Source organism: Pogona vitticeps, chromosome 6 (genome assembly GCF_051106095.1).
Source record: "Pogona vitticeps strain Pit_001003342236 chromosome 6, PviZW2.1, whole genome shotgun sequence".
Lineage (NCBI taxonomy): Eukaryota > Metazoa > Chordata > Lepidosauria > Squamata > Agamidae > Pogona > Pogona vitticeps.
The window spans coordinates 51,389,632-51,414,674 of record NC_135788.1 but is presented as its reverse complement, the minus strand read 5'-3'; the positions used below and the strand labels follow the sequence as shown (position 1 = coordinate 51,414,674).

At 41.1% G+C, this 25,043-nt stretch overlaps 1 protein-coding gene across 4 annotated transcripts; it reads right to left on the bottom strand.

Moving 5' to 3' along the window:
- Positions 1 to 1,999: 1,999 nt before the first annotated feature.
- On the bottom strand, positions 2,000 to 18,822 carry CDV3 (CDV3 homolog). 4 transcript variants are annotated; one of them, XM_020804608.3, is made up of 5 exons: positions 18,434 to 18,822; positions 13,401 to 13,480; positions 11,948 to 12,084; positions 8,117 to 8,270; positions 2,000 to 7,109 (listed from the first exon to the last, which is right to left on the bottom strand). In XM_020804608.3, the coding sequence occupies exons 1-5, from the start codon at positions 18,668 to 18,670 to the stop codon at positions 6,983 to 6,985; spliced, it is 735 nt and encodes a 244-aa protein (XP_020660267.2). In that variant the 5' UTR covers positions 18,671 to 18,822; the 3' UTR covers positions 2,000 to 6,982. The 4 variants fall into 4 exon arrangements, with proteins under 4 accessions (XP_020660267.2, XP_020660268.2, XP_072859611.1 ...); XM_020804609.3 differs by having other exon boundaries at positions 2,000 to 6,694; XM_073003510.2 differs by lacking the exon at positions 18,434 to 18,822 and adding an exon at positions 18,060 to 18,193.
- Positions 18,823 to 25,043: the final 6,221 nt, after the last annotated feature.

Sequence of the window (25,043 nt, the reverse complement as noted above, 5' to 3'; positions counted from 1 at the left end):
TACATCAGCCTCACGATGGCCTGAGGTCAGAGACAGGCTCGGTACCAACATCGAAGCTTGTGGTTCTGGCTGTTGTATATAGCCATCCCCCACCGAGAAAGACTCGGGATCGTGCACGTCCCTGGAAGGTTCTTTGAGGATAGGTGATGGTAAAGCACCTCGAGCCGGAGGAAGTTCCTTAGTTTGCATAGACTTAGAAGGGTGCTTGACCTTCTTGTGTTTCACTGTCTTCTTCTTGGGATCTTAGTCGGTGGTATCTTCAATGTTGACGCCAATACCAAAAACTTTTGTGGTTTGGAGATTTTGGAAGAAGCCCTTGATGATGGGATGGCAGGTGCCTGTGAGGCAGCGGTATCAGGACAAGGAGTTGAAAGGGCCGAATGCACTACAGACTCCATAGTTGCAGGGCCCAACGGTGTTAGCGACTTCTGCCAAAGGTACGATCGGAGTCACTGTAAACGGAGTTTGAGTGCAGGTTTAGTTAATTTCTTGCACTCCTGGCATGAATTGGGTTGATGCCTTTCTCCCAAGCAGAACGCACAGTGGTCGTGTCTATCTGAAAAGGATTTTACCAGCACATGACACGCAATATTTGAAAGCCATTACCATATAGAGTAGGTATTTAAATAAAGGTAAACGGTGCCATGACAGAGGGGAGGAAGGGAGGGATTTGTGAATTCACAGATGTCCACTAGAACCATGGCTACAGAGGCCACTATGAAGAATCAATCTGTCCAATCCGCAATCCAAATCAGAATATGTAAACAGTTCAAGGGTCAAACGAGATATAACAATTAGCTGAATCAAAAAATGATAATTGAAAACCAGGTCAGTCCGTGTCAAAATATCCAGAGAAGAGAAGACATAGTCAGGAAACAGTCTGAGATCCAAAGCCAAAGATTTCAAAGAATTTCAAGCTCTAGCAACGCGAATAAGTCCTATTGCAGCAGTGGCAAAAAGGAACTGAGCTATCGAGGGCGGGTGGAGCATGCATGACACGGGCAAACATTTTATTGGTCAGTTTATCAGCTCTAAAATATTCCGAAGAGTCCTGCGCAGGCAGTTTAACCCATTTGTGTGCATTCACAGAGACCACAAAGAACCAGGTAGCTTGTGCCATGTAGCAGTGTTTCGAAATGCACTTTGTAAAAATGTGCACTTCTAGGGTTTGTAGTACTTCTGACTGGAAGGGTGGAGAGTAAGCTAGGTAGAACAAAAGTGACTCTTCACCCCACGAACAAAGATGCCTTCAACAGATTGCTGAATTTGAGCAGTTTTTTTGGAATACTGGTCACATCCCCTACATGGCACATGAACCTTTGTCCTTATTACTCCAGACATACATTCCTACTAACCTGATACGTATTTGTCCTTTATCTTAGTGAGAAAGGAACATAGGACTGGTAGAAGTCTATCCACAGCTGGAATTCCAGAGCTTTCTAGAATCTCCATATAGATGATCTCAAGGAGGCATACAGACTATCAACACAGTAATTGAGAAATGCCACAAAGCAGTCTTCCCCAACTTGGTAGGCTCCAGAGACATTAGCTGTGTTGGGTGTAATAAAGTGATTTGTAGGCTAACATTTGGAGGGCATAAGGTTGGGAAATGTTGCAGATAAACAAGTGTGGAGTGTAAGTAAGTGCTGCTGGAAGATAACAGAAAAATATAGAAGTCAGTATGTCCTGTTGTGAGGGAGTTTATCACAGTAAAGGGAGAAAATTCGGTGATGTGAAGAAAAATCTTGCCCTTTGTCAGTATCTGAAATATTTTTCCATAGGTCTGTCTTCTTTCCCAGCTACTCCACCAAAGTGGAAGTATGATTCACAAAGCATTCTCCAGGCACACTAGGTACCTTGTCACGAAATGCACGATCCTGTTGCCAGGTGTAATGTGTGGCACACGTGACACAGGGATGTTAAGTTATGCCTAGACAAACAGGATTCCAGCCAGTATGACCTGTTGCCACTGACCAGTGAAAGAGTCATACAAAAGGGATAACAAACAGTGTGAACATAACTTTATTTCTTTCAAGGAGTTTACAAAAAAATGATAGTTGCTCTTAATTTCCATGCAAAATCCAAAAACCTTGTTAATACAATTAGATCTGCACAGTTAATCACATAAAACCAGAAAGGGTGCATAGAGATTGAAAACTCAACCATGCCTTCTTGCAAAGTCCAAAGTTACATGATCCATATATTTAAATAATGTTTTGTAGGGAAGCGTTCTATAATAATAGCAAAATACTGTAATGAAAACAAAGTTGGGTATTTTCTTATTGTGAGTCAGTCACCCAGATGTTTGCTGATTAGTTATGTCTTGCACTTCTATAGCACCGTCCATCAGAAAAATTCAAACACATTTTACAAACGATGAAGTTGGCCTCACAACACCCCTGTGAGGTAGGGATGAATTCTCTTTACTGCCTAGAAAACTGAGGCACAACAAGCCTTCCATCATTCCTATGCCATGTTTTGAACATTTCAGATTTCTTCATCTATGTTCATAGATTTGCCCCTTTACATTTTAAAAATTATAATAAGTGACCGTTCTGTAAAAGTTCTCCGCATTTCATTTCTGATGGCACAGCTGACTAGGTTAATTTGTTGAAATGATACTTTGTTTAATTAGATAATTGATTTTGCATTTCAGAAACATTCTCATGTATTTAACCACTTGCAGGGAAACACTATGCAGGCTTACATTTGCTTTGCAATAATCCCTGATCCTGAAAGATTTATTCTTGTCATTACATTATTTCTGTCCAACCATTCAGAACATCTGAAATAATGTTGTTAAAAAAGTCATAACAATTCTCAACTGTCCCATTTCAGATTGCAAGTGGGATGTAGTCTTAATCCACTTCTCTATAGAAGCTGTCTTCATTTAACAAGTGAATCGGGGACAAGCATAGTGTAGCCTTCTCCCTCTTCTGTCAACTTTCTGCATTTAAGATCCCTGAAGCAGTGTTCATTATATGATCCACACACACTCCTAAAATAGGAAATGGTACAAAGTGTAGAATTGCATCATACTTCAGTTACATTTCTTAAATACAGACAGCTAGGCCAAAGTAGTTGTTTGCTTCCTCAAAGCAGCCTCTTCTACCTTACACTGAATCTTCTGCACTTCATTTGTCTCATCTTGGATACCTACATTATATCCAATGCAGTATTATAGCAGCACCAAGGCTTTCAAATGACATTATGTGAGGGAGAAGAATGACTGTGGGCAGACTTCCTTGTTTTGATGTATCTATGAACATACTGCTTTCTAGGATCTTATCTTTTATTTATACCTCATGGAATTTTTTAGTTGTTAAAATCAATTTCATTGTGCTATTTTCAGCAAGTAAACTGTATACAAAGTATAAGCGTAATATATCAGATAGAATTTGCCCTACCACTGCTTTAAAAAGGGTTTTGAAAGCAGTCAGGTCAACTGTCTCTGCAGTCAGCTAGGCTTAGGCACAGGTTATTAAAGAAACCTCCACAATGTCTGCAGTTCACTTTCAGCTATAATATGGGTATCAGCGATCATAACATCAGTCTATGGCCTAGGTACTAAACATTTCCAAATAAAGATCCCACAGAAGTCAAATAGAAACAGTACGCAGAAAGCAGGCTATTCAGTTACAACTGTAACTGAAAATCCTGAATGGAAATGGCAAACTTGGGATGACAAAAGCCACACACAGACAACAAACTGAACATCAAGTCTGAACAGCAGCTGACACATGCAGGTTCCAACACCAGGACCTAACTGCATATGTGTTAAGTGGGCCTTGTGTGCAGGCTGGGCTTTATGCATCACTGAGTGAGCCCACCAGCAGTTTGGCATGAAGTGATCATGATCCCCTACTTTGTACAGGCACTGCTGCTACTAGCCACACCGATGCAGGGCTTATGTTGCAGTCATCACTACAGCATTTGTACAGAAGCCTCAGAATATGACATAAAGGTTCTCAGGCATGCCTACTACTTCCACAGAATGAACATCCATCCCATATGATGTCTTTACTGCCACTTAGAAAATATCACAGGTGTATTAAAAATGACCCAGGCATGCTTCAAACAAAACAGCTGTTACACAAACAAGCTCTACTGTCACCATATATTCCTTACGCTTTCTATAAATAAAAGCCCATTTTATATTTGCCTGGCTTTTCTGATTCCCCACATTCCTTTGTCTAAAGTTGGCTTTCAAGTGCATATTGAAGTCTTGGTTGCAAGTATTAGTAACTACTTTGAGCAGCACAATACAGCATGAGCTTTTGAAAAAATCTGTCAGTAATTCAATGATGGAGATTGAGATTTTTATGGCCAGCGACAGATACAGCATGTTACTGCCAGGTGCATTTCAGAAATGATGAGAATATGAATCAAGTTCACCTGCAGTATTAATCAGTGTCCAGAATTAAGCTAGTTTGTTATGGGAGGTGTTACTATATCACTCATGAATCACAAGCTGTAGGCCAACTTCGTGACATGATGTATCTTATTACACTGGCAAAGTAGTGAGGCATATATTGAAATGCAGAAATCTCTGACAATGTTAAATGTCACAAGATCACCTACATGCATATAATCCGATCAGAGTAATAAGAGTACAGAGGGAGTTCAGTGTGAAACCAACTATTCACTGTGCTTCTTAGAGTATCCTATATTTTAAAAAAATAATTTCATGACTTAAGCAGATGATTAAGTGGCTTAATGTTTACACAAAAGGATGTTCTTCCATGTGGACACTTCTCTGTGAAGCTTCAGAATGCAGAGCTGCTGAAGAGTATCAACCAGGGTTGGCAAGTGCTGATCTGCTTTAGTGTAAGTTAACAGACTGTGCTTCCACACAAAATTCACTTGCTGCTTAATCTTAGTCGGGAATCTTTGCTAATGATGGTAAAGTCAGAGGTACGAACTCAGTAGCCCAATAGAACTTACCCCTCTTGTAATTTCATAAGACTGAAGCTTCACAGTTCATCATTTTGATGACATCAGTTTTGCCATGTTTTATTTAAATGGTGTGACACGTGTATTATTAATAGACTCCAGGAACCATGCACATTTCCATTTATTACATTGTTATAGTGCTACCTTGTCCTGCCAACTATGCCAAAGAATTCAGAACAAGGTACAAAGGAGAACTTAATTTTGCTATTGTATATTAACTTGATTTTTTTACATACATCAGTTTTAACAAAATGCCAACGCTGGGATTTAAAGTTGCCTGTTTCTGGTATGTCACCAAGTGACATACAGTTTCACATTATCTTCTGGTTCCTTAGCTTTAATACCCTGTAAATGTTTTATTGTCAAAAAGACATTTTCCAGAGGGACACACAACTCAATGCTGTTAGCCACAGATTTACCTCCAGGGATCAAGGTATCTAGTGGCCTGTCTTTATATACGAAGGGAAATATTTAACTGGTGTTTTTCCAAATCCTGTCAGGAAACGATGTAGGTATAATGCCAATGCCATCTGAGCTGAAGAAATGCCATTTTTTTTCTTCAGTAAATCAATGATTTTTACATCACAGCCAGTAATAAGCTACAAAACTAATATTTTTATAGAACAAGTACAATTCTCACAAAATGGAGCACTTTCATAAGGTCTAAATTCCTGTTCAAGATTCCAGAAAATAGCTTGACTCTAAAGACATAACAGCACTGGCCATGCCAAGTTTTAGATGAAAGGAAAAACTGATTATCTTCTGTATCAAAGGAACGTCTTTGACAGTTGGTTTTAATGGTATTCATTGTTAGCATCATACAGTACAATATAGAACAAATCTTAGTATACAGGTACTATTAGACTATTATCTCTCCAAATAAATGGTCACATGGTTAGTCAGAAGGCTGACTAAACTGAAGTTGTCACTAAATCTTTGGGCAACAGAAAAAAAGGCCATAAGCACAACACTTTATTCCAAGACTATTTCTGAATTTGAACCAATCAGAAACCACAGACTTTTTTTACTAGACATATAATTGCTTTCATCCTGCAAACAGAATTGTGTGTGCTACCAACAGCTGATACTCGCCATAAAGTATTGTTAAGGCTAAGTATTCGGCACATGTTTTTCAAGATTAATCTTCAAATACTCCGTGGAGCACAGACATTTGTTGGCCACTGAATGCAGACCTACAGAGATCACAGTCACTTGACAGCCAGTAAAGAAGAACAAAAAGTATGGACAGCCTGCATATTCCATACTGCTACCTGCAAATTTCTCAAGCCAGGAGAGGCATTTTTAAAATGAAGAATGAACATGGATGAAACCATTTAATATACACAGATTAGCATCCCTAAGGTCTCTCTAGCTGCATGTGTTATTTATTTTCTGGTAACCTAAATCCGAACAAGTAAACTACAGCAACACTATGCTGCATATTTTGGAAAATGTTACACACTAGAGGTTCCTAGTAAATTACGGCTACACATAAAAGGATGCAATAAATGGGGGCACAGGACAAGTCGCTCATTTAAGGTCACTTAAATTTGTTGTTTATACTAAATCAGAACCCAGATGGCCGACTTCTGCAGGATTTCTGATAGGAATCCAGTAGAGCTGGTTTCGAGTTTCAGATGGCCACTAAGAGTTGTAACCTTTTCCAGAAGTTGTGATCCATATGGTGTCCACAATGAGTGCAGCAAATCTGAGGTAGTCAACCCTTACGAAGGCTCAGTATCTGAACATAAAAAAATTTGAAATAACCACTGGCAGCAAAGTAATCAAAACAGTGGGATTCTTGTGTGACCATTTACATTAAATTCCCTCTTATCCAAAGGAAAAGGTCAGTTGTACCAAATTAAGCATACTTCCATAGTGCAGAAGGACCAATCACTTACGTCAAAGTAGTCTGCACTTGTTGCAGTAGATCCAGCAAGACGGCATGTTCATAATAGGTGTAGATAAGTTACCTTAAGACTGGAAGGGTATCAAATAACCATTCCTTAACTGCAATGTATGTGTAGCTTTACTGATCCCCAAGCACAGCATACTGGTTGTCTAGCTGAAGTTTAGTTGCCTGGGTTTTTGAAACCTCATCCCTACCTCTATTTTTGTGTTTTACTACTTCAAAGCTCTTCTCCATTTCTTTATCCCTAAGGGAAAATAAATGTAATCAGTAAGTGTCTCACACACACTTGCCCCTTAGAAATATTTGTTCAGTGATGCTTCTTTTGGTAGCAAAGTTCAATTGACTGGGCTGCTGACAAGACAGGTAATGACCCCCCCATCCAGGGAACCAGTGTAGCCATGCCTAAGAGCTTGTGCATGCCAGTGGGAGGAGACTTCTTTGAACAAGTCTCAGTGGCATTTCCCAGGTCTGCTACTTTTGAAACATCAGCAGCAGACCTGAGACCTTCTGTTCAAACACACCACTTCAAAGCTATGAAGGAAAGTGCTAGCGGAAAAGACAGGATTGGTTATAAGGAGCTATGCTAATTCATGTTCCCATTTAAATTTGAATACAACAGCAGTATGTGGAAAAATTGTTAATATACCAATACTTTATTGATGGTAACCCAGGCAGCTGTTCTGAAGCACAGACTTTTGCTTGAAGCACTACACAGTTAATAGTTCTACACACCTATGGGAGGTGGACCTTGTGCTTCTTCAGCAGAAGTCCCTAATGACAAACCCTTCTGAAACAGAGTGGGTACATTCATAAGCAGTTTGTGATAGTACATGTGTGAATGCTCCAGATATCCAAAGAAAGCTCTCATTGAGCATGCTCAAGCTCTTGGGAAAAACCAGTTAACTCTCAGTTACAAACTCAGTACTTAAGACTGAAAAATTTTCTGGAAAAACCGTATTTGTCAGCAGACTTCATTCTGTAACAATCAACCTTTAGAGCATTCTACCATCCCACCCCTCTGAACATCTTTCTGTAAAAGTAATAACTGTTTATGAAAGCATCTTGTTCAAGTGTGCATACAATTCAACTGTTGCTCAAAACAACATATTTCCATTTGAAACTTACTTGCTTATTTTGGTTTAAATCACACTATGTATTTTTTAAATCTATGAACAGGATTACAAAGCTTTGAAGAAGTAGTTAGGGAAAGTAATTCTAATCAACTATATAGAGTACTATCACTATACTTACCGTCTAGAATCTACATGTTTAGCAGTAGACTGCAATGATGGAAACTGTGTATCGCTATAGATCTCAGGAGGTCCTTGTGGCACTTTTCGTGTTCTGCCTTCTCTTGCACCAGGTGGCCTATATACCATGCCAGACTGCACTGGCTCTGGGGTTTCTGCAAATAAAACAAAAAATGTTTTACAAACAGTAATGTGTAATCAGATAAGTGGGACGTATCTTACATTGGATTGTGTGGTTTTACCTCAAATTTATGAATTCAAAGAAAATCTGCATACAATAACAAATCACCTGGTGTAGAGGGACCTTTATTCTAACTTGCAATCTGATATTAAAACATTTTTAAAAATTAAAAATACTTCCAAACAGCTACACTTAGAATGAGAAAGACTCTTTCTTCACAACCAGTGATCAAAACATGAAACTTCCATTTCATATTTGCAACAATCCTTAATTTTCCTGTAATCCTCCTCGAAGTAGTGACTTTGTTCCTTAATTTTTATTTTAACAAATCATGCTTGTTAACAACTCAAGGTATAAGATAAAACAGAAAATGTGACTGTTCCAGAAGACAAACAGAAGCTTCAGGTTTCTTTGAATCATGTGCACAAATGAACAGGAACTGTATGAGTGACTTTTATCACCAGTTTGTTGCTTTGTCTAGATGCATTTGATACAAAATAGCATACGGAACAGTTTTCATAACTTGATATTCCTTTTTTTAAAATAATTTTTTTCAGGAAAAAAAAACAAATACAAAAATATAAAATACTTGCTATACAATCTAAACTACTGTGCACCCCATACCCACAGGACTCCTTAGAACAATACTTCTACTACAACTTCCTTTCCAAAATTGTATTGATTGTTTTTTCGAGGCTTTCCCCTTTCCTTTCACTAATACAAATTCAATAAATCTACCCCAAATAGCATAAAAATATTTCAACTTATTTTCCCTTTTCATCTTAAATTCAGTAATTTATCATTTAATGCAATGTCCCATACTTCATTATACCAATCTTCTAATTTAATGTCATTTTCGTCTTTCCAGAATCTAACTATTAATATTCTAGCACTTGCCATAAAATTGGAAATAAATTCCTTTGAACAATAATCAAGTTCTGTCTTATCAAAAATTGACAACAAAACAATTTTAGAGTTAAATTCAATATCTTTTCCAAATATCACATATTTCCTTAAAAATCACTTTCCAAAATTTCTGAATCAATTTACAGTCCTACCACATATGATAATACATGCCAATTTCTTCATCACATTTCCAACAAGCTTTAGAATTTATTATATTCAATTTCACCGGAGTCTTATACCACCTTAAAATTATTTTAAATTTTTTTCCTTTATTCTTATTGACGTTAACCTTAAAACTCTCATCCTCCAAATTTTTATCCAATCCTCTATTTTAATTTCTGTCTTTAAATCATCTTCCCAAATTAATTTCAAACCTTCTGTTTCTGTCTCTTTTTCCTCTTGTTCCAAAATTAGATTATATATTCTATTTACTACTCCCTTCATCAAAGCATCTTTCTGGATACCTTCATGTGATGATAGAAATTGTTCGTACTTAGTATATTCTCTACATTTGCCATTAGTTTCCAACCATTCATTTGTCCAACTATCTAATTGGATATAATTATACCATGATAATTTATTTGTTTGAAGTTTAATCATAATCTGATCCTTTGATCTTATTTTAATCATCCAATCCTTCAATCTGGCAACTTTTTGTCCTTAAACAAAACAACTAAAACCTTTAAGTTTGCTGGAAATTTTTCTATTTCAGTCACTAATTTTAATAATGAAGTAAAGGGACATAACTTCTATGTCCATTCCATATATTTAACATATTTCTTAAAAAGGGGTTATTCACCTGATTTATTGTATTTCTTTTTAATACATTAAACAAATATTTTTCAACATTCCCATTTATTTCTGAAAATTCCATATCCCACCAAATAAATTTTCCCTTGTTATATATATCTCCAATAAATCTTAACTGATTCGCTGTATAATAAATTTTTATATTAGGAATACCTAAACCACCTTTTTTGAGCCTTATACCAATATCTTTTATTTACAGTCAAACCTTGACTTACGAATGTCCCTATTTGCGAATGTTTCGACTTACGAACCACTCCGATAGAAAAATATTGCTTTGACTTGTGCACGGAACTTCGACATGAGTACAGAAACATGCAGCGAAAAAAGGCGGGCAATTCAACTTTCTGACTACTGTATAGGTGGTACAGAAGCTGCTTCTTTGTCCTGTAGCTCTGTTGGCCATTATGGGGTGTGTCGCAGTTGAGAGAGCTCCTGCTTTCCGAGTGAGCCTGTGTGTGTGTCTGCAGGGAGTTAAGCTACTGTTTTCTCCTTTTAAAAAACTTCTGAGTGGGTTTTGGCTGGGGAGGATGTTTCTGTGCTGTTTTGTTGGTGGCTTTTTCCCCTTAATGCCTCAGTAAGGGAGGTGAGTTTACTGTTTGTTGTTGGACGTTTTCCCCCTTCTTAAAGCCTCAACAAGGGAGGTCGTTTTACTGTGTGTTTTTGGAAGTTTTCCCCCTTTTTAAAGCCTCAACAAGGGAGGTCATTTTACTTTTTGTTGTTGGAGGGTTCCCCCCTTCTTAAAGCCTCAGTGCCTTCCGTTTCTTTGGCTGGAACGGATTAATTGGTTTTCAGTGCACTCCTATGAGAAATGGTGCTTCGATCTATGAACGACCTTCCGGAACAGATTAAGTTCATAGGTCGAGGTTTGACTGTATTCTAGATTTTTTTACCTTGATTACAAAATCCATTAATCCCTGCCAATATTTAAAATTTTCTTCTTCTAATTGTATTGGGAGCTTTCATTACTTGATACTCCAGTTCTTTTAATGTTAGTCAGAAAAGGGGTCCCCAACCTTTTTCACCCCGCAGACTGGCTGTGGAAAGGGGGGGGCATTCCCCACGCTCGTGCACATGCACGAACGAGCACATGCACATGGGCAAATCAGTGGCACAGTGGTCACACAAGTGCGCTGGAGCGCGTGCGCAAATCAACTGTGTGTGTGGGGGGGAGAGGTCTGTCTTCGCTGTCCAGTCAGACTTGGCCAATGGACCAGGGGTTGGGGACCTCTGAGTTAGAAGACACCTGCCTATACAGTTTAAAATGTATAGAAAGAAAGAAAAAACATATTTGCATATTCTTTTAAATACAGGGGGAAATGCAGTTATGTCTGAAGCCAGGCAAATGCACCAATGGACACTTGGAGTAATGGATAGAGTGACAGGCTAGGACTCTGGAGATCAGGATTCGATTTCCCGCTCAGCCATGGAAACTCACTGGGGAAATGAAACTGGTTAAATGACTTCTTAAACACCATACTTGTCTTGAAAGCTTTGTCATGGTTGCTATAAGTCGGTTTCAACTTTATGGCACATAACAAGTGTTCCAGGTGATGAAAATTAACGTCTACCACTGGAACTAATAATCTGAGCACCAAGGAATATGAAGTATTTTTCTAGCTCTGACTATAATAAGGCATGGAGATAGGAGCAATATGCAGTCCAATCATGTGCCCAAAATATTACACAACTTTTACTTACTATTACTAAAATTATAACAGCATTCAACAAATCTGGACACATATACTAATTCAGTCCTGTGTTCCTTTTCTCCACTCACAGAAGTAGCAACTTACTGATTTATATGAATCATATTATTTAATATAATTCAATAGTTAAGATTATTTTGATTTGCAGAAGTGGAAGGCTCACATCAATCAGGTCAATATAAGCTATGCAAGTGATAGTTATAGTTAACTGGGGGAGGGGGGAACTGACCAATAGTTTCAGCAACAGGTGCTTGTGTAGGAGCAGACCTATTCCAAGGACCAGAAGACTTATCCAAACCCCCGCCTGGTTCTTCACTGTTATCTCCTGATTCTTCTCTCTTTTCACTTTCTTCGTCATCTTTTTCACTGACAAAAAAACAAAAAGTGCTGTTGTCTCCATTCCTTACACAAAGCAGCAATATAATGTGATATTAAGTGCAGCATTTCTTAATTTGTTCAATCTCTTATGTGTTATGATACTGAAGGACAGAACAACAAGAGGAAGTAGAGCCTAACTGGAATATTTATACTTCATAAAATAGGCTTGTATAGTTAACAAAAATGGTGCAAAAGAATGCTTAATGAATCATACAACTCAAGGGGTAACAAATGAAATTCCTAACACACATGCTACTCCAACTTAGTTCAAGGAACATTATACAGTGGTGCCCCGCACAGCGAGGTTAATCCGTTCCGGATTAACCTTCGCTGTGGGAAACATCGCACTACGGAACACAAAAAGGCATTGGAACGCATTAAACAGCGTTTAATATGTTCCAATGCCATAGAATACTCACCGTAGTGCGATGCTTCCCAGGGGCCGGCAGCCATTTTCGCGCCCTCCCCTCGCACAACGAGGGCGCCAAAATGGCTGCCATCAGCTGTCCGGCGGGTCCAAAATGGCCGCCGGATCAGCTGAAAGGGGCCGGGGTGCAGCGTTTTCGCGCCCTTGGTAAGCAAGGGGAGCGCGCGAAAACGCTGCCGGAAGCCCCGAAATGGTTGCGCCTATACGGGCATCGTTTTGCGATCGCATTTGCGATCGCAAAAACGGCCTCATAGAGCGAATTCATCGCTCTACGAGGCGCCCGTTGTGCGAGGCACCACTGTACATGATATGAAAGCAACGTGGAGCAAAAGGAAAAAATGTAGATATACACACTTTAGAGGCACCAACAAAGAACAACTGATCAGAAATCTCTGTCTGCTACTTTTTTCTCAGTAATGCTAAAATAGATTTGACAAGAGTGGCTAAGATATGAAGGACAGATGTCTTCGAGATAATGCAAGCTATCATATAGCAAGTGAGATTTAGACATATGACTTTATCCATAATTCTTCTCCATACAAAGCCTGCTAGAATAAGCCCAACCAAAGGTTAATATACTGTGGTTGAAGTCCTAGTTGCAGAAGTTGCACCATGTAAGGCTGATTATGACATTTCTTTTTAAAATTCCTCCTGAAGCTGACTTTCGGAAACCAAAGACTCCCTTCTGTCCTGCAACCCCAAATGTTCTTCCCACTACAAAAGGGACTCCTTGCAGGTCTCAGGGCCTTTGGGGGTGGGAAGGTCACAATATTTTTTTTACTTCTGAAAAATCACTGTGACTAATGATGTCATCAGTGTTATGTGGCATGACTTTTCTACCTCTTTCAACATGTATGGATTTTAAAGACAGTAATACCTAATTTGCATGGACTGAACTCTGAGACCACTGTAGTCAATTATTTCTTCCTGCTCAAATTCCTTCCAGTCATCTTCCTCCTGTAAGACACAAACATTACATCAAAACTATGAAATTGTGTAATAAGAAAAAAATATGATTAAATACTGTACTGTACATCCATTCTTTTGCTGAATCACAACACTACTTATTGCAGAAGCAGACTGCACTTCACAAAGTTTCAGATCACTTCACATGCATAGCTGATTAATGTACCTATCTTGATTGTGCATGGTACTGGCATATCTGTAAACCAAATTCTCAGGTTCAAACTAAAGACACAGTATGACTATGCTGCAACTCAAAATAAATCATTTAGAGTATGTCCCCCCAAAATCTCATCTAGCATTGATTCTGTCACCCTTTTCTGCACTGGGCAAAGGCTTATTTATTTTCACAAATGTCTGGGCACCAGAGATGGCTACCAGGAATGGGCCTCTGCTTTTCTTTTTGCACTGGTAATGGTGAGGAAATATGAATGCAAGTGTTGCAGAGAAAGACAGCGCCACATTTAAACTACTGAAAAATACTTGCCTCAAGACACTGTGGTGTAAAGTGAACCATACATTTAATATAAATGAATGAGAACATGAGTTATTCAGAAGTCATATTATTGCTTTTGATTAGCACTAAACTAATATTTCTTTGTTTTTAAAAGTATCTTGTAAGAGTTATTGAGGCTTAAGTATATCAGCACAGTTAGCAAAATGGTGCTTGGTTGAAATTGGCTTGAAACACTTAAACTTAAAACAATGCAAAGTATTTTTAACTTACATCTTATTCAAACGGCTACTTAATTTGTTTCGATTACCTGTTCTACCTGGATGAAAACACTAATTAAGTGGAGTGTTGTCAGGTTGGACTAAGCAGTGCATATAAAAAGCAGTGTCATGCAAGCTGCTTTGACTCATTCATTATAAAACTTCCTCTTCATGGCCTGTAAGGTTAATACAACTGCTTGTCAAATGGATAGAGTAATTTTGTTCTTACTGCTACAGTTGTTGTCCTTGGCAATTCATGGAGATAACTGACCTAGATTTACTCGTATCACTCGCTCTAGCCAGGAGGGGCGGCTGAGGAGCCTGACGCGAAGGGAGATCCAGAAAGAAAAAACAAGAAACCGGGCCTTCTCGGTGGTGGCTCCCTGTCTTTGGAACAATCTCACCTCCAAGATCCTTTTGGCCCCTTTGCTGGGTATTTTCAAAAGCCAACTTAACACCTGGCTGTTCAGGCAGGCCTTCCCTGCAGGCACCACTTAATCTATTCTCTTATTCTTCATCTTGAATGACCTTCTATTGTTATATTGTTGTTATTTTAATTGCTTAAAATCAAATTGCTATGAGCCACCCAGAGTAGACATTGTCTAGATGGGCAGCATATAAGTCTAATAAATAAATAAATAAATAAAATCACATAACAAACACTAAGACATACTATGGTTCAGACTGTGCTAACTGGTAGTTTTGGAAGAATCAGAACTCCAATGAGCCTGTGCTTTTAAGACCAAATGAAGACAGAAAGCCATGGATTCCTTAAAATGTATTGTACAGACGGTTGACACAGATGTAGTACAATACAATATAGCAAATGGAAGCACACTCCTCACATACTCATGAAATTTGCTTGGTATGATTCCTGAGGCCCAGGACTGCACAGATGACCAATTCTCCCTACACGTCTGAGAGACAGACATGGCATGGGCAACCCAAAGGATTTTTATGCACTGAAACACGCAGGGATGAATGGAATACAGTAGCTCTCCCTCAGAAGTGGGAAACTCTTAGGTACCGGGTGGCACAAATCCTCCTCTGACTGAGTCAATATATTATTACCTTAACAAGAGAAACTACTCTTGCAACAAAAGATCTGTAAATGCAAAACCTGGTTTCTTTCTACACTAATGGTACCTACTAAGCTGGTGGTATAATACCCAGTGAGTAGGTTACAAACACGTTTTATACAGCAAACTTTGAATTCAATACATATAACTTGGAACAGCAACTACTGAAATCAGTTTAAAGTAGTCTTCATGTTGTACATCAGCCCTTTGTAAATCTTTGAAGGGATGCACTAGTGGAACTCTGTGATAAACCTGAAAACTACTTTAGGACCAAAAGGAGAGAGATGTTGTACTTTGCAAGAGCTCTGTCTGGAGTTTTGGGGAATCTTAGAGAAACTGCATTATTTCACATTTTCAATGAGATCATACACATAGCAGTTGCTGCACCCAGTGGTGCCCCGCATAGCGACGATAATCTGTGCAGCAAAAATCGCTGCAAAGAGATTTCGTCGCTATGTGGAAATAAAAAGCCCATAGGAATGCATTAAAACCCGTTTAATGTGTTCCTATGGGCAAAAAACTCACCTTTAAGCGAAAATCCTCCATACGGCGGCCATTTTCGCTGCCCGGTAAGCGAGGAATCTGGGCAAAAACACAGCGGGCGGCCATTTTATTTACCCGGCGGCCATTTTGGAACAGCCGATCAGCTGCTGGAAAATCATCGCTATGCAATGATCACTATGCGAAACAGGGTACCGATCATCGCAAAGCGATATTTTCCTATCTAAACCATCGCAATGCGATCGCAAAAACTATTGCAAAAAATTCATCGCTATGCGGATTCATCGTTAACCGAGGCGCACGTTAACCGAGGCACCACTGTATATGGAGAGAGCTAGCCACTAATAGTGAAAGGCCCAAAGCATCTCCATCTAATGTGTGTCAGCTCTTGGGTCAACATCTCCTTCTCCGACATTAGAATCCAGGAAATGATTTTTCAGAACAAATGTGAATCTTGCAGAAACAGCAAAGAATGCCAGGACAATAACACAGAAAGAAAGACCTATCAAGTTGTTAAACTGGCTAGAACTCCAAGAAAATAAAGCTCCTGGCAACATGGAGAACGACATTACATGGAAACCACTTAATAGGCTACAGACTGAAGATGGCAAAACTAAAGTGAACCTAAGAAAACTGGGGTTTTGCACCAATACAGTCCTTTGCGGGTGGAGAGAACAGGCAACTTTACAATTATGTCAGGGTACTTTATTCCCCGATTACGCAAGAGCCTTTGACTGTGTTGTGTGACCACAGCAAACTATGGCAAGTTCTTAAAGTAACACGAGTGCCTGACCACCTTATCTATCTCCTGGGAAACCTATACGTGGGACAGGAAACAACAATTAGAACTGGATATGGAACAACTGATTGGCTCAAAATGGGGAAAGGAGTATGACAAGGCTGTATATTGTCTCCCTACTTATTTAATTTATATGCAAAATACATCTTGCGACTGGACAAATCCCAAGGCAGAATTAAGATTGCCAGAAGAAATATCAACAACCTCAGATATGGAGATGATACCACTTTGATGGCAGAAAGTGGGGAGGAATTGAAGGACCTCTTAATGAGGGTGAAAGAGGAGAGTGAAAAAAATGGTCTGAAGCTCAACATCCAAAAAACTAAGATCATGCCACTGGTCCCATCATCTCCTGGCAAAAAGAAGGGGAAGAGATGGAGGCAGTGACAGATTTTACTTTCTTGGGCTCCATGATCACTGCAGATGGGGACAGCAGCCACGAAACTAAAAGACATCTGCTTCTTGGGAGGAAAGAGATGACAAACCTAGACAGCATCTTAAAAAGCAGAGACATCACCTTGCTGACAAAGGTCTGCATAATCAAAACTATGGTTTTTCCAGTAGCGATGTATGGAAGTGAGAGCTGGACCATAAAGAAGGCTGACCACCAAAGAATTGATGCTTTTGAATTGTGGTGCTGGAGGCAACATTTGAGTCCCCTGGACTGCAAAGAGAACAAACCTATCCATTTTGAAGGAAATTAACCCTGAGTGTTCACTGGAAGGACAGATCCTGAAGCTGAGGCTCCAATACTTTGGCCGTCTCATGAGAAGAGAAGACTCCCTGGAAAAGACCCTGATGTTGGAAAAGTGTGAGGGCAAGAGGAGAAGGGGACAACAGAGGACAAGATGGTTGGACAGTGTCATTGAAACTACCAACATGAATCTGATCAAACTCTGGGAGGCAGTGGAAGACGGGAGGCAGTGGAAGACAGGAAGGCCTGGTGTGCTGTGCTCCATGGGTCATGAAGAGTTGGACATGACGACTACTAAACAAAAACACTTTATTCCCATCAACAGGTACAATGAGAGACTATCTCCCGTATGGGAAGCAATATAATTCTTGATATCATTTTCTTACAAGTGAGAATATAATAATGAGTGTGTTACTGCACTTATGTCATGTTTATGAGGCTTCCTAGAAGTTTATGATTAGCCCCTGTAGGAACAGAATGGTGGACTAGAAAGGTCTTTAGTCCGACTCAGGAATTCTAAGCTGAATCTACAGAACAAAAAAGCTCTACCAATACAATTAAGTCAAGCTCCTCAGAAACCATTTCCCAAAAACAATGTAAAGTAACAGGACATGCACTGTCCTGCTACTCCTTTACTTACTGGTGAACACACACTACCATTCTGCTTCCGTGGCATATTCTTAAAACGACGCCATCTCCCTAACGAGCTACTACAATCCAGAGGAAACCACAGCCTAGCCTGTTGAGGCCATGTCTCTCGATCTCAAAAGAGTAAGAAGTACTCACTCCTGGCTCATTATCGGTGACATAACAGGGAACACAGGGAGAAAGGAGGTCGTGCAGCTGACAAAGGAGTCGGCCGCCGAGCGAGAGCTGGAACACAAGGAGGTCACGTTCTGTACCAAGAGCCACACCGCACACGTGCCAATTCCTCCTCGCCGTCCCCGAAGTTCAAGGGGTCGAAGGGCGCGACTTCCACGCGCCCCACCACCTCGATGACCCAGCGGGGGCGCCCTCTACTGACAGGAAGCCGCCAACGCCCACAGGAAGCCGTCGGAGCAAGGGCTCGGCTCTCCTCTCCCCCTCCCCCACGTCTTTCCCAGACGACTCGAACCCACGAGCGACCCAGTTCGGCCCTGGGGTTCCCCACCAGCCCTTACCTTGTGCGCCGCCTTAGCGGAGGAGGCGGCAGAGGCGGTGGCACTGGTATTGGAGGCCGCCCCCGAGCCCCCTTCCGCCTGCCGGCTTCCCCCAGCCCCGCTGGCCGCCGAGGCGTTGGAAGAGGCGGCCGACGCAGACGCCGAAGTGGCCCCTGCGCGGCTGCTTTTCTCTTTCCGCTTCTTTTTGTCCCGCTTCGCGAAGAAGTCGTCTAAGCTCCTCTCCTCCGTTTCAGCCATGGCGGCAGCCCCAACAGCAGCAGCTCCTCCTTACGCTCCGGTTCAAACCGGTTATGGCTAACTGACCGGACGTGTCTTCTTCACCGCCTCACGCTTTCTCTTGCCAGGGGGCGGCGGCGAGGGGCTTCAAAATCCTCCAGGGACCGTTGGGCGTGAGGGGAGCCAGGAAAGAAAGGCGGCGTGTGACACCCCCCCCCCGCGTCGCCTCGCCTCAGAAGTGCGAAGTAGGCACCACCCTGCAGCCTCACGTGCGCCTGCTGTGTTCCTGCTTCGCAGCCACTCCCCTGTTTCTCTCACGGGAGGCAGTTGGTTCGGTCTTCAACGGCCGCCGTCCACGCGCTGACCAGCGCTCGCAGGCTAATGTTCCTCCTCACGCGGCAGCGGCTTCCGCTCTCCACGTTGGTGGCCGCCACTTGACACAGGCAAGGGCGGGGGCGAGGGGGGGAGAAACGGAGCCCCAGGAGGGTGGAGTCCAGCAGCCAGAGCTTCTCTAACGTGTTTCTCTACGCGAGCCCTTATTGGACGTCGTAGTAGAAAGGCGGGAGAGCGCGTGTCCTTTCGCTGCTTCGGCCAACCAACCGAGAGGAGGAAAAGTCATGCGGCCCAATAAGAAGGGACGGCTGATGACGCACTGCGCGAATCGAAGAGCATGCCGGCAGGAGAGAATGCGAGAACTGACGCTTGGGATTGGTTCAGTGGTGTGTGAATGCGGGGAGGGGTTGAAATTACTGTACTGTATGTGAAATCAAGCGGGCTCGTTGGTGTGAATATATTGCGCTTGCGCAAGTCGGCGTGATCTGGGGAACTGGGTGCGTGGAGGTTCAGTATGAGTAAAAACTTTTTTTTTTGCCTCACGCTTCCCCCCCCCCCCGTGACAACCTAGGATGCTGGAATGGGAAGTGCGGGGAAACCATATTTGGTTTTCTCTTCCACCCCTTCCTCTTCCCGTCGGTGGCCGAGTTCACGTTGGCTTGCTTCCCCACCCCCCTCTAGGAGTGTTGCGATTTTAGCACTAGGGTTGAGAACTTACAACTCTCCAGACGTTGGCTTCAGCTCCAGGGCAGTATGGCAGACAGGGGGGCTTGGGTATGTGGTGAGGAAAAAGCTGCATGTACAGGGAATGTCACCTGTCATGCCACTGTTAAAGGCCTGCATGCCTTCTTTGGCAAACATCGCAGAGGAATTATGAAAAGCACATGTGGAATTTTACGTGTTACAACATATCCTTCATTATTTATATACCATATATTCCTATAGTTGCCATTATTCAGCATGGTGACAAAGCTAGTGTAGCTGGGCTGTCTGCCTTCCTGTGAAGATAAAAAAATATATTTTTGCACAATGGAAAAAAATATGTACAGTACATTCTATGCCATCTAGTTGTACAATATCTCACAACAGCTGACTGGGGTTTCAAGATTTGTGAGATCCAAGGAGTTGGCTTTGAATGTCCAAACGGATTTCAACCCAGGTCTCTAAAGTCCTGATCTGTCACTCTTATTGATTATATTTTAAACCACCCCATTGACTGTCTTTTGAGAAAGGAAGAGTGAACTATTGAATAACTGCAATAAGAGTGATTATCATTACATTGAAACCTCCTAAGTTTCCGTTATTTACTTATCAGTTCTGCTTTGAGAGTACAAATCCTTTCATTGCCTTCTAGATGGTAGGTTTTTTTTTTAAGATGAAGGGACAATCTCAGACAAACAGCGCACTGACAGTTCCCTTCAAGATACAGCAAATAATTATCTCTAATTTTTGAGTAAAGGTATTGTAAGCAAGTAGTTTGACAGGATGCTGCACTGCCAGCCACACTCTGTCAGTGTGACCTCCTGCCCTATAACTGCATGCTTACAGACTGAATTGCTAAATTCTGTATGATTTGCTGCCCTAATGTAGTTGGCAGAACTCTGCATCATTGCTCCCTAGAGATGGATGGGCAATATGCAATACTTGTTAATTTTTTTCCAAAAGCTTTCCAAGGCAAGAATCATCTGTTCCTCTTCCTGGCAGATTTCTAGGAAGAAATAAAGGAGGGGGGAAAATAAGTCAACTAGAGAAAGAAGAGTGTCAGAGAAAAAGAGGTGGCCCCTGCCCCATTTGATTCTGGCTCTCTTCAGCACTGGCTTCACTTATATACATAGAAAAAAGCCATGCCATCCAGAATGAAATTCTGAGTTGAGTAATACCTTTATTAGATTACTAAAAAGTTACAGATGAGGGGACTTTTCAGTTTCTCCAGAACTTTTCATCAGGCAAAGGTAGCATAACCTTGGGGGGCGGGGCGAAATCAAAACAGTTGAAGATGTGATCAAGCACATGCTCCTGAAGGAATATGTTCTGGACAGAAGAATATCTCCCTGTGTAATGAAGTTGCACTGCATAGCTTGTCAAGTAATATGTGCTGCTCTGTTTGCACAAGTACAGTATAGCCTAAATTGCACTGTGGCTTCTAAAAATAAAATCTTTGATACAATACGATATATTGTATATATCAGTGGTAGGAACCTAGATAGGCCATCTGTGTCCACAGTGGTTTCAAACACTTCTCACCATTTTTGAACCAAGTTTTAAACCAAGTTTTTGAAAACTTTAGCTTTCTGTTTTATAGCTTTTTAGTTTGCTGCATGGCCTTTGCTTGTGTTACAGGTCATATGTGACTGCTTCCTTTTAAATTAAAAACAATGTTCCAGCTTGCAAATTTCTGTAGAAACAGGTTTGGAGGCACAATCCTTCCTATAAAGGGTGTAGACATACAAATAACATTATCATTATTCTTGACTAAAATCAGGAGATTTTGTAATGTTCACTTCTAGTTTTGCTAGATGTCCTTGCATACTAAGCTTAGAGAGAGATTGCAGCCAACTCCACAATAAGGTTTTAGTGTCCTCCATTTTAATCATTGGTGGTTTTTTTTTTTTAAAGTCATGTAAAAACTATTCTGAGTTGCATACTTCAGAATGATACATGTTTGCCCTTATAGTTTATTTTTCTTGCTGAAAACCTTTATTTTCAACAGTGTGGAAGGCCTACTATTAAAAGCTGAACTGAGTGGAAAAATAAAACTTACTGAACTGAGGTCCAATTAATTGTATTTTTACCAAAAGTATTAACTATTTGGATAGTGAACCTTGTTACTTAATCCACATAACTGTCTGTCCTGTAAGATAAATAAAGAAAAAAACTTCCACAAATTTGCCTTATTCTGAGCAGCTTCATTAAAGAGCTTGTAGAGATTAATACTTGGTCTTCAAATGGAACTTTGTTTTTTAAACGAAAGCACCCAGTGTGGCTAGAGAGTGATCATCTGCAGGACATAGTAAAGTATAATGAGAGCAGGAGGAGGTTGAGAAGGGACACTTTTAATTAGAACTGGTCAGAATTTTTGTTTAGCTCTGAAAACCAGAATGGGTGTGTAGCATCAAGTTCAAGTAGGTTTGTGGTTTGCCTTAGAACGTATTTTGCATCTGCTCCTGTCCCTTACACTCTGTACTTTTCAGTACAAGAAAATTAATTGCATTCATTAATTTCCTCTGTTTTATCTTTCAGAATGACAAGAGCAAAACATTGTTAGTCTTAATAGTTTTTGGTGGCTGCAGAAAAGCAGTTATTTCCATTGCCATCGAATAATGCCCCTGCAGGGTTCCCTCTAAGATACGTGGCTGTGCAAGTGACTCTGCCCCCCTCCATGCAGGGCTCCTCCTCCTCTGTGTATCCACAGCGATTGTTTCCAGCCCCTTTGGTCCTGGTTGTGACAGAACCCTGCGTGTGTGTGGGGGGGGCAGAGACACATATTTGAGGGCTCAGCAGGGCAGAAAATTAGAGAGAATGTTGGTGCCCTGAAACAACTCTAGGGCATGGGAAGGTTGCTTATTAATTCTTTTAAAATGGCTGGAACCCGGATCATTCTATGTGGCCTTCTGCATGTTTCTAGCTACCTCTTTCCAGATATATCCCTTCCAAAGTTCAAGGGCTCTTCTCTTGTTCTGTATTCCTATGAGGTATGAGGGAATCCCAGTGAAGATTAAAAAATGGCCACCCTCATTTACCTATGGAACTACTTTCTACACATGAGTTAGCCACTCTAGATTTTGGTCACTCTGCTGTAGCCTTAAGGAAACCTTTTTTTAAAAAGTAACACGAGATTACGCTATACAGTACAATACCTTAAAATGTGGCTAGTGTCTGTGTATTTTTTTTCTTATTCTAAAGTCTGCACAAGTGACTTGATCTGGATTATGAAACTAGTGTGAGATTAACCTTTTGCTACCTAGTATGGCTCTGCTGCAGATTAGCGTACACTCACACGTGCTTGTGAGTGCGTCCTGAGCACACTCCTGTACTGCAGCGAGTCCTGGACCCTTTGTGGACGGCAGGAGAGGAAGCTGAACACGTTCCATATGTGTTGTCTCCAACGCATTTTTGTTATCACCTGGCAGGACAAAGTTCCAAATAGAGTAGTCCTAGAACGAGCTGGAATTTTTAGCATGTACACATTACTGAAATAGTGCTGTGTACGTTAGCTTTGGCATGTCGTGAGAATGGCTGATGCTCAGATTCCAAAAGATCTCCTGTATGGAGAATTAGTGCAGGGAAATCACCCCAGAGGGAGACCACAGCTGCGATACAAGGATATCTGCAAGCGGGATCTAAAGGCCTTAGGAATGGACCTCAACAGATGAGAAACCCTGATATCTGAGCGTTCAGCCTGGAGGCAGGTGTTGCATCACGGCCTCTCCCAATTTGAAGAGACCTTTGTCCAGCAGGCCAAGGCAAAGAGGCAGTCCCGAAACCAGCAAAACCAGGGAGCTGGATAGGGGACAGATTCTATTTGTCTTCATTGTGGAGGGATTGTCACTCTCGAATTGGCCTTCTCAGCCACACTAAACGCTGTTCCAAGACCTCCATACAGAGCACGTTACCATAGTCTCAAGACTGAAGGATGCCTACACAAGTGCTTTATTTTCAATGTCAGAATGTATCAATTCAAGCAAATAGGCCACTTTCTGACAATAAAAGTTGTTGGCACCAGGGTGCCCATCTCCATCAGAACCACTGTGGAGGGCAAAATGTTAAAGTTACCCAAGCAAGTGTCCCTATTTGGATTTGACCTCTGTGCTTACTCTAGAGCAGCCATTCTCAATCTCTTTTTTTTGCCACAGCTGTAAGCACAATATGGAAGAAATATAGGCTGAATCAGAATTGTATAAGTCACATAATAAACCTTATAAGTCTGTGTATGATGATTTTTTTTCCAGTCTGTGGCCCTCTCCAAAAGTGCCTGCCTCCCCTGGAGGGCCATATAGTCCCTGATTAAAATGCCTGCTCTAGAGTACATATGAAAAAAAGTTAACTAGGTACACTTTGAAAGCAGCATCTATTTCAGAGGTTGGGAGCATTTCTCACTCCCAGAACCAGATTCCAATTTGGGAATGTCATTTTAGCTGCATTCCAGCAATGGGTGGGGCTAAGGTCTAATGGAAGTGTGGATCAAAACAGTGCAGGCAGGGCCACGTGTCATTCTTTCCAAAGTGGGCATATTTGCACCAATCATCTGAAGCACAACTCAATTTTATGCATATCTGCTCAAAAATAAACCACAGTGATACAGCCCAGGGTGGATGAAAATCAGTGATTTTTAAAAACATTATTGAAAGGAAAAGAACTCTTTTTTTGAAAAAAATCTTCCCTTTTTTTAGCATCTTAATACTTTGCCACTATGCCAGTTCAAAACATTTTTAATTAAATAACTAAAGCTAGCAGATTTAACTTTTGGTTGCCCGGATCACTGCTTCCAATAGGTGAAGTTGGTGGAGAATGAGCGTGAGAAGCAAGCCAGTGTGTCTCTGAAGAGGAGGGGCTGACTCAAGGTTGCAGCTCCTTCGTCCACGCCCAGCCGAGGGAACCAAGTACGGTACCCCTGCTGTAAATAAAAACGATTTTAAAGTCTATGTAACCCCTTTTGCTGAGTACCTCTCTCTTCACTGAGAAGCACACACTGTGTGTGTGTGTGTGTGTGTGTGTGTGTGTGTGTGTGTGTGTGAGAGAGAGAGAGAGAGAGAGAGAGAGAGAGAGAGAGAGAGAGACTGGTCAACTCTGCTGACTCTTTCTGAACCAGCTTGTTTTTAAGGTGGGGAGGAAAAAGGCAGAGCTGCATGAAAGCCAATTTAACAAAAAACAGCCTGCTTGGAGATTGAAAGGGTAAGCAAAAAAGGGGACTGTTTTTGGAGGATGCTTTTGGAGGAAACAAGAAAAAAAAGGGGGGGTTAAAGTTATCAGAAGAAGACACACACCAATCCAAAAACCATGTGACTACCACGACTTTACCCCAACTTCAAATATCTTGATCCATCTTACAATTTTTTTCATA

Coding starts and splice junctions, on each gene's coding strand:
- CDV3 (XM_020804608.3), bottom strand. CDS start 18,670: ATGGCTGAAACGGAGGAGAGGAGCTTAGACGACTTCTTCGCGAAGCGG. Junction 13,481..18,433: donor CCGCTAAGGCGGCGCACAAG/GTAAGGGCTGGT, acceptor TGTGTCTTACAG/GAGGAAGATGACTGGAAGGA. Junction 7,110..8,116: donor AAACATGTAGATTCTAGACG/GTAAGTATAGTG, acceptor ATTTTCCCTTAG/GGATAAAGAAATGGAGAAGA.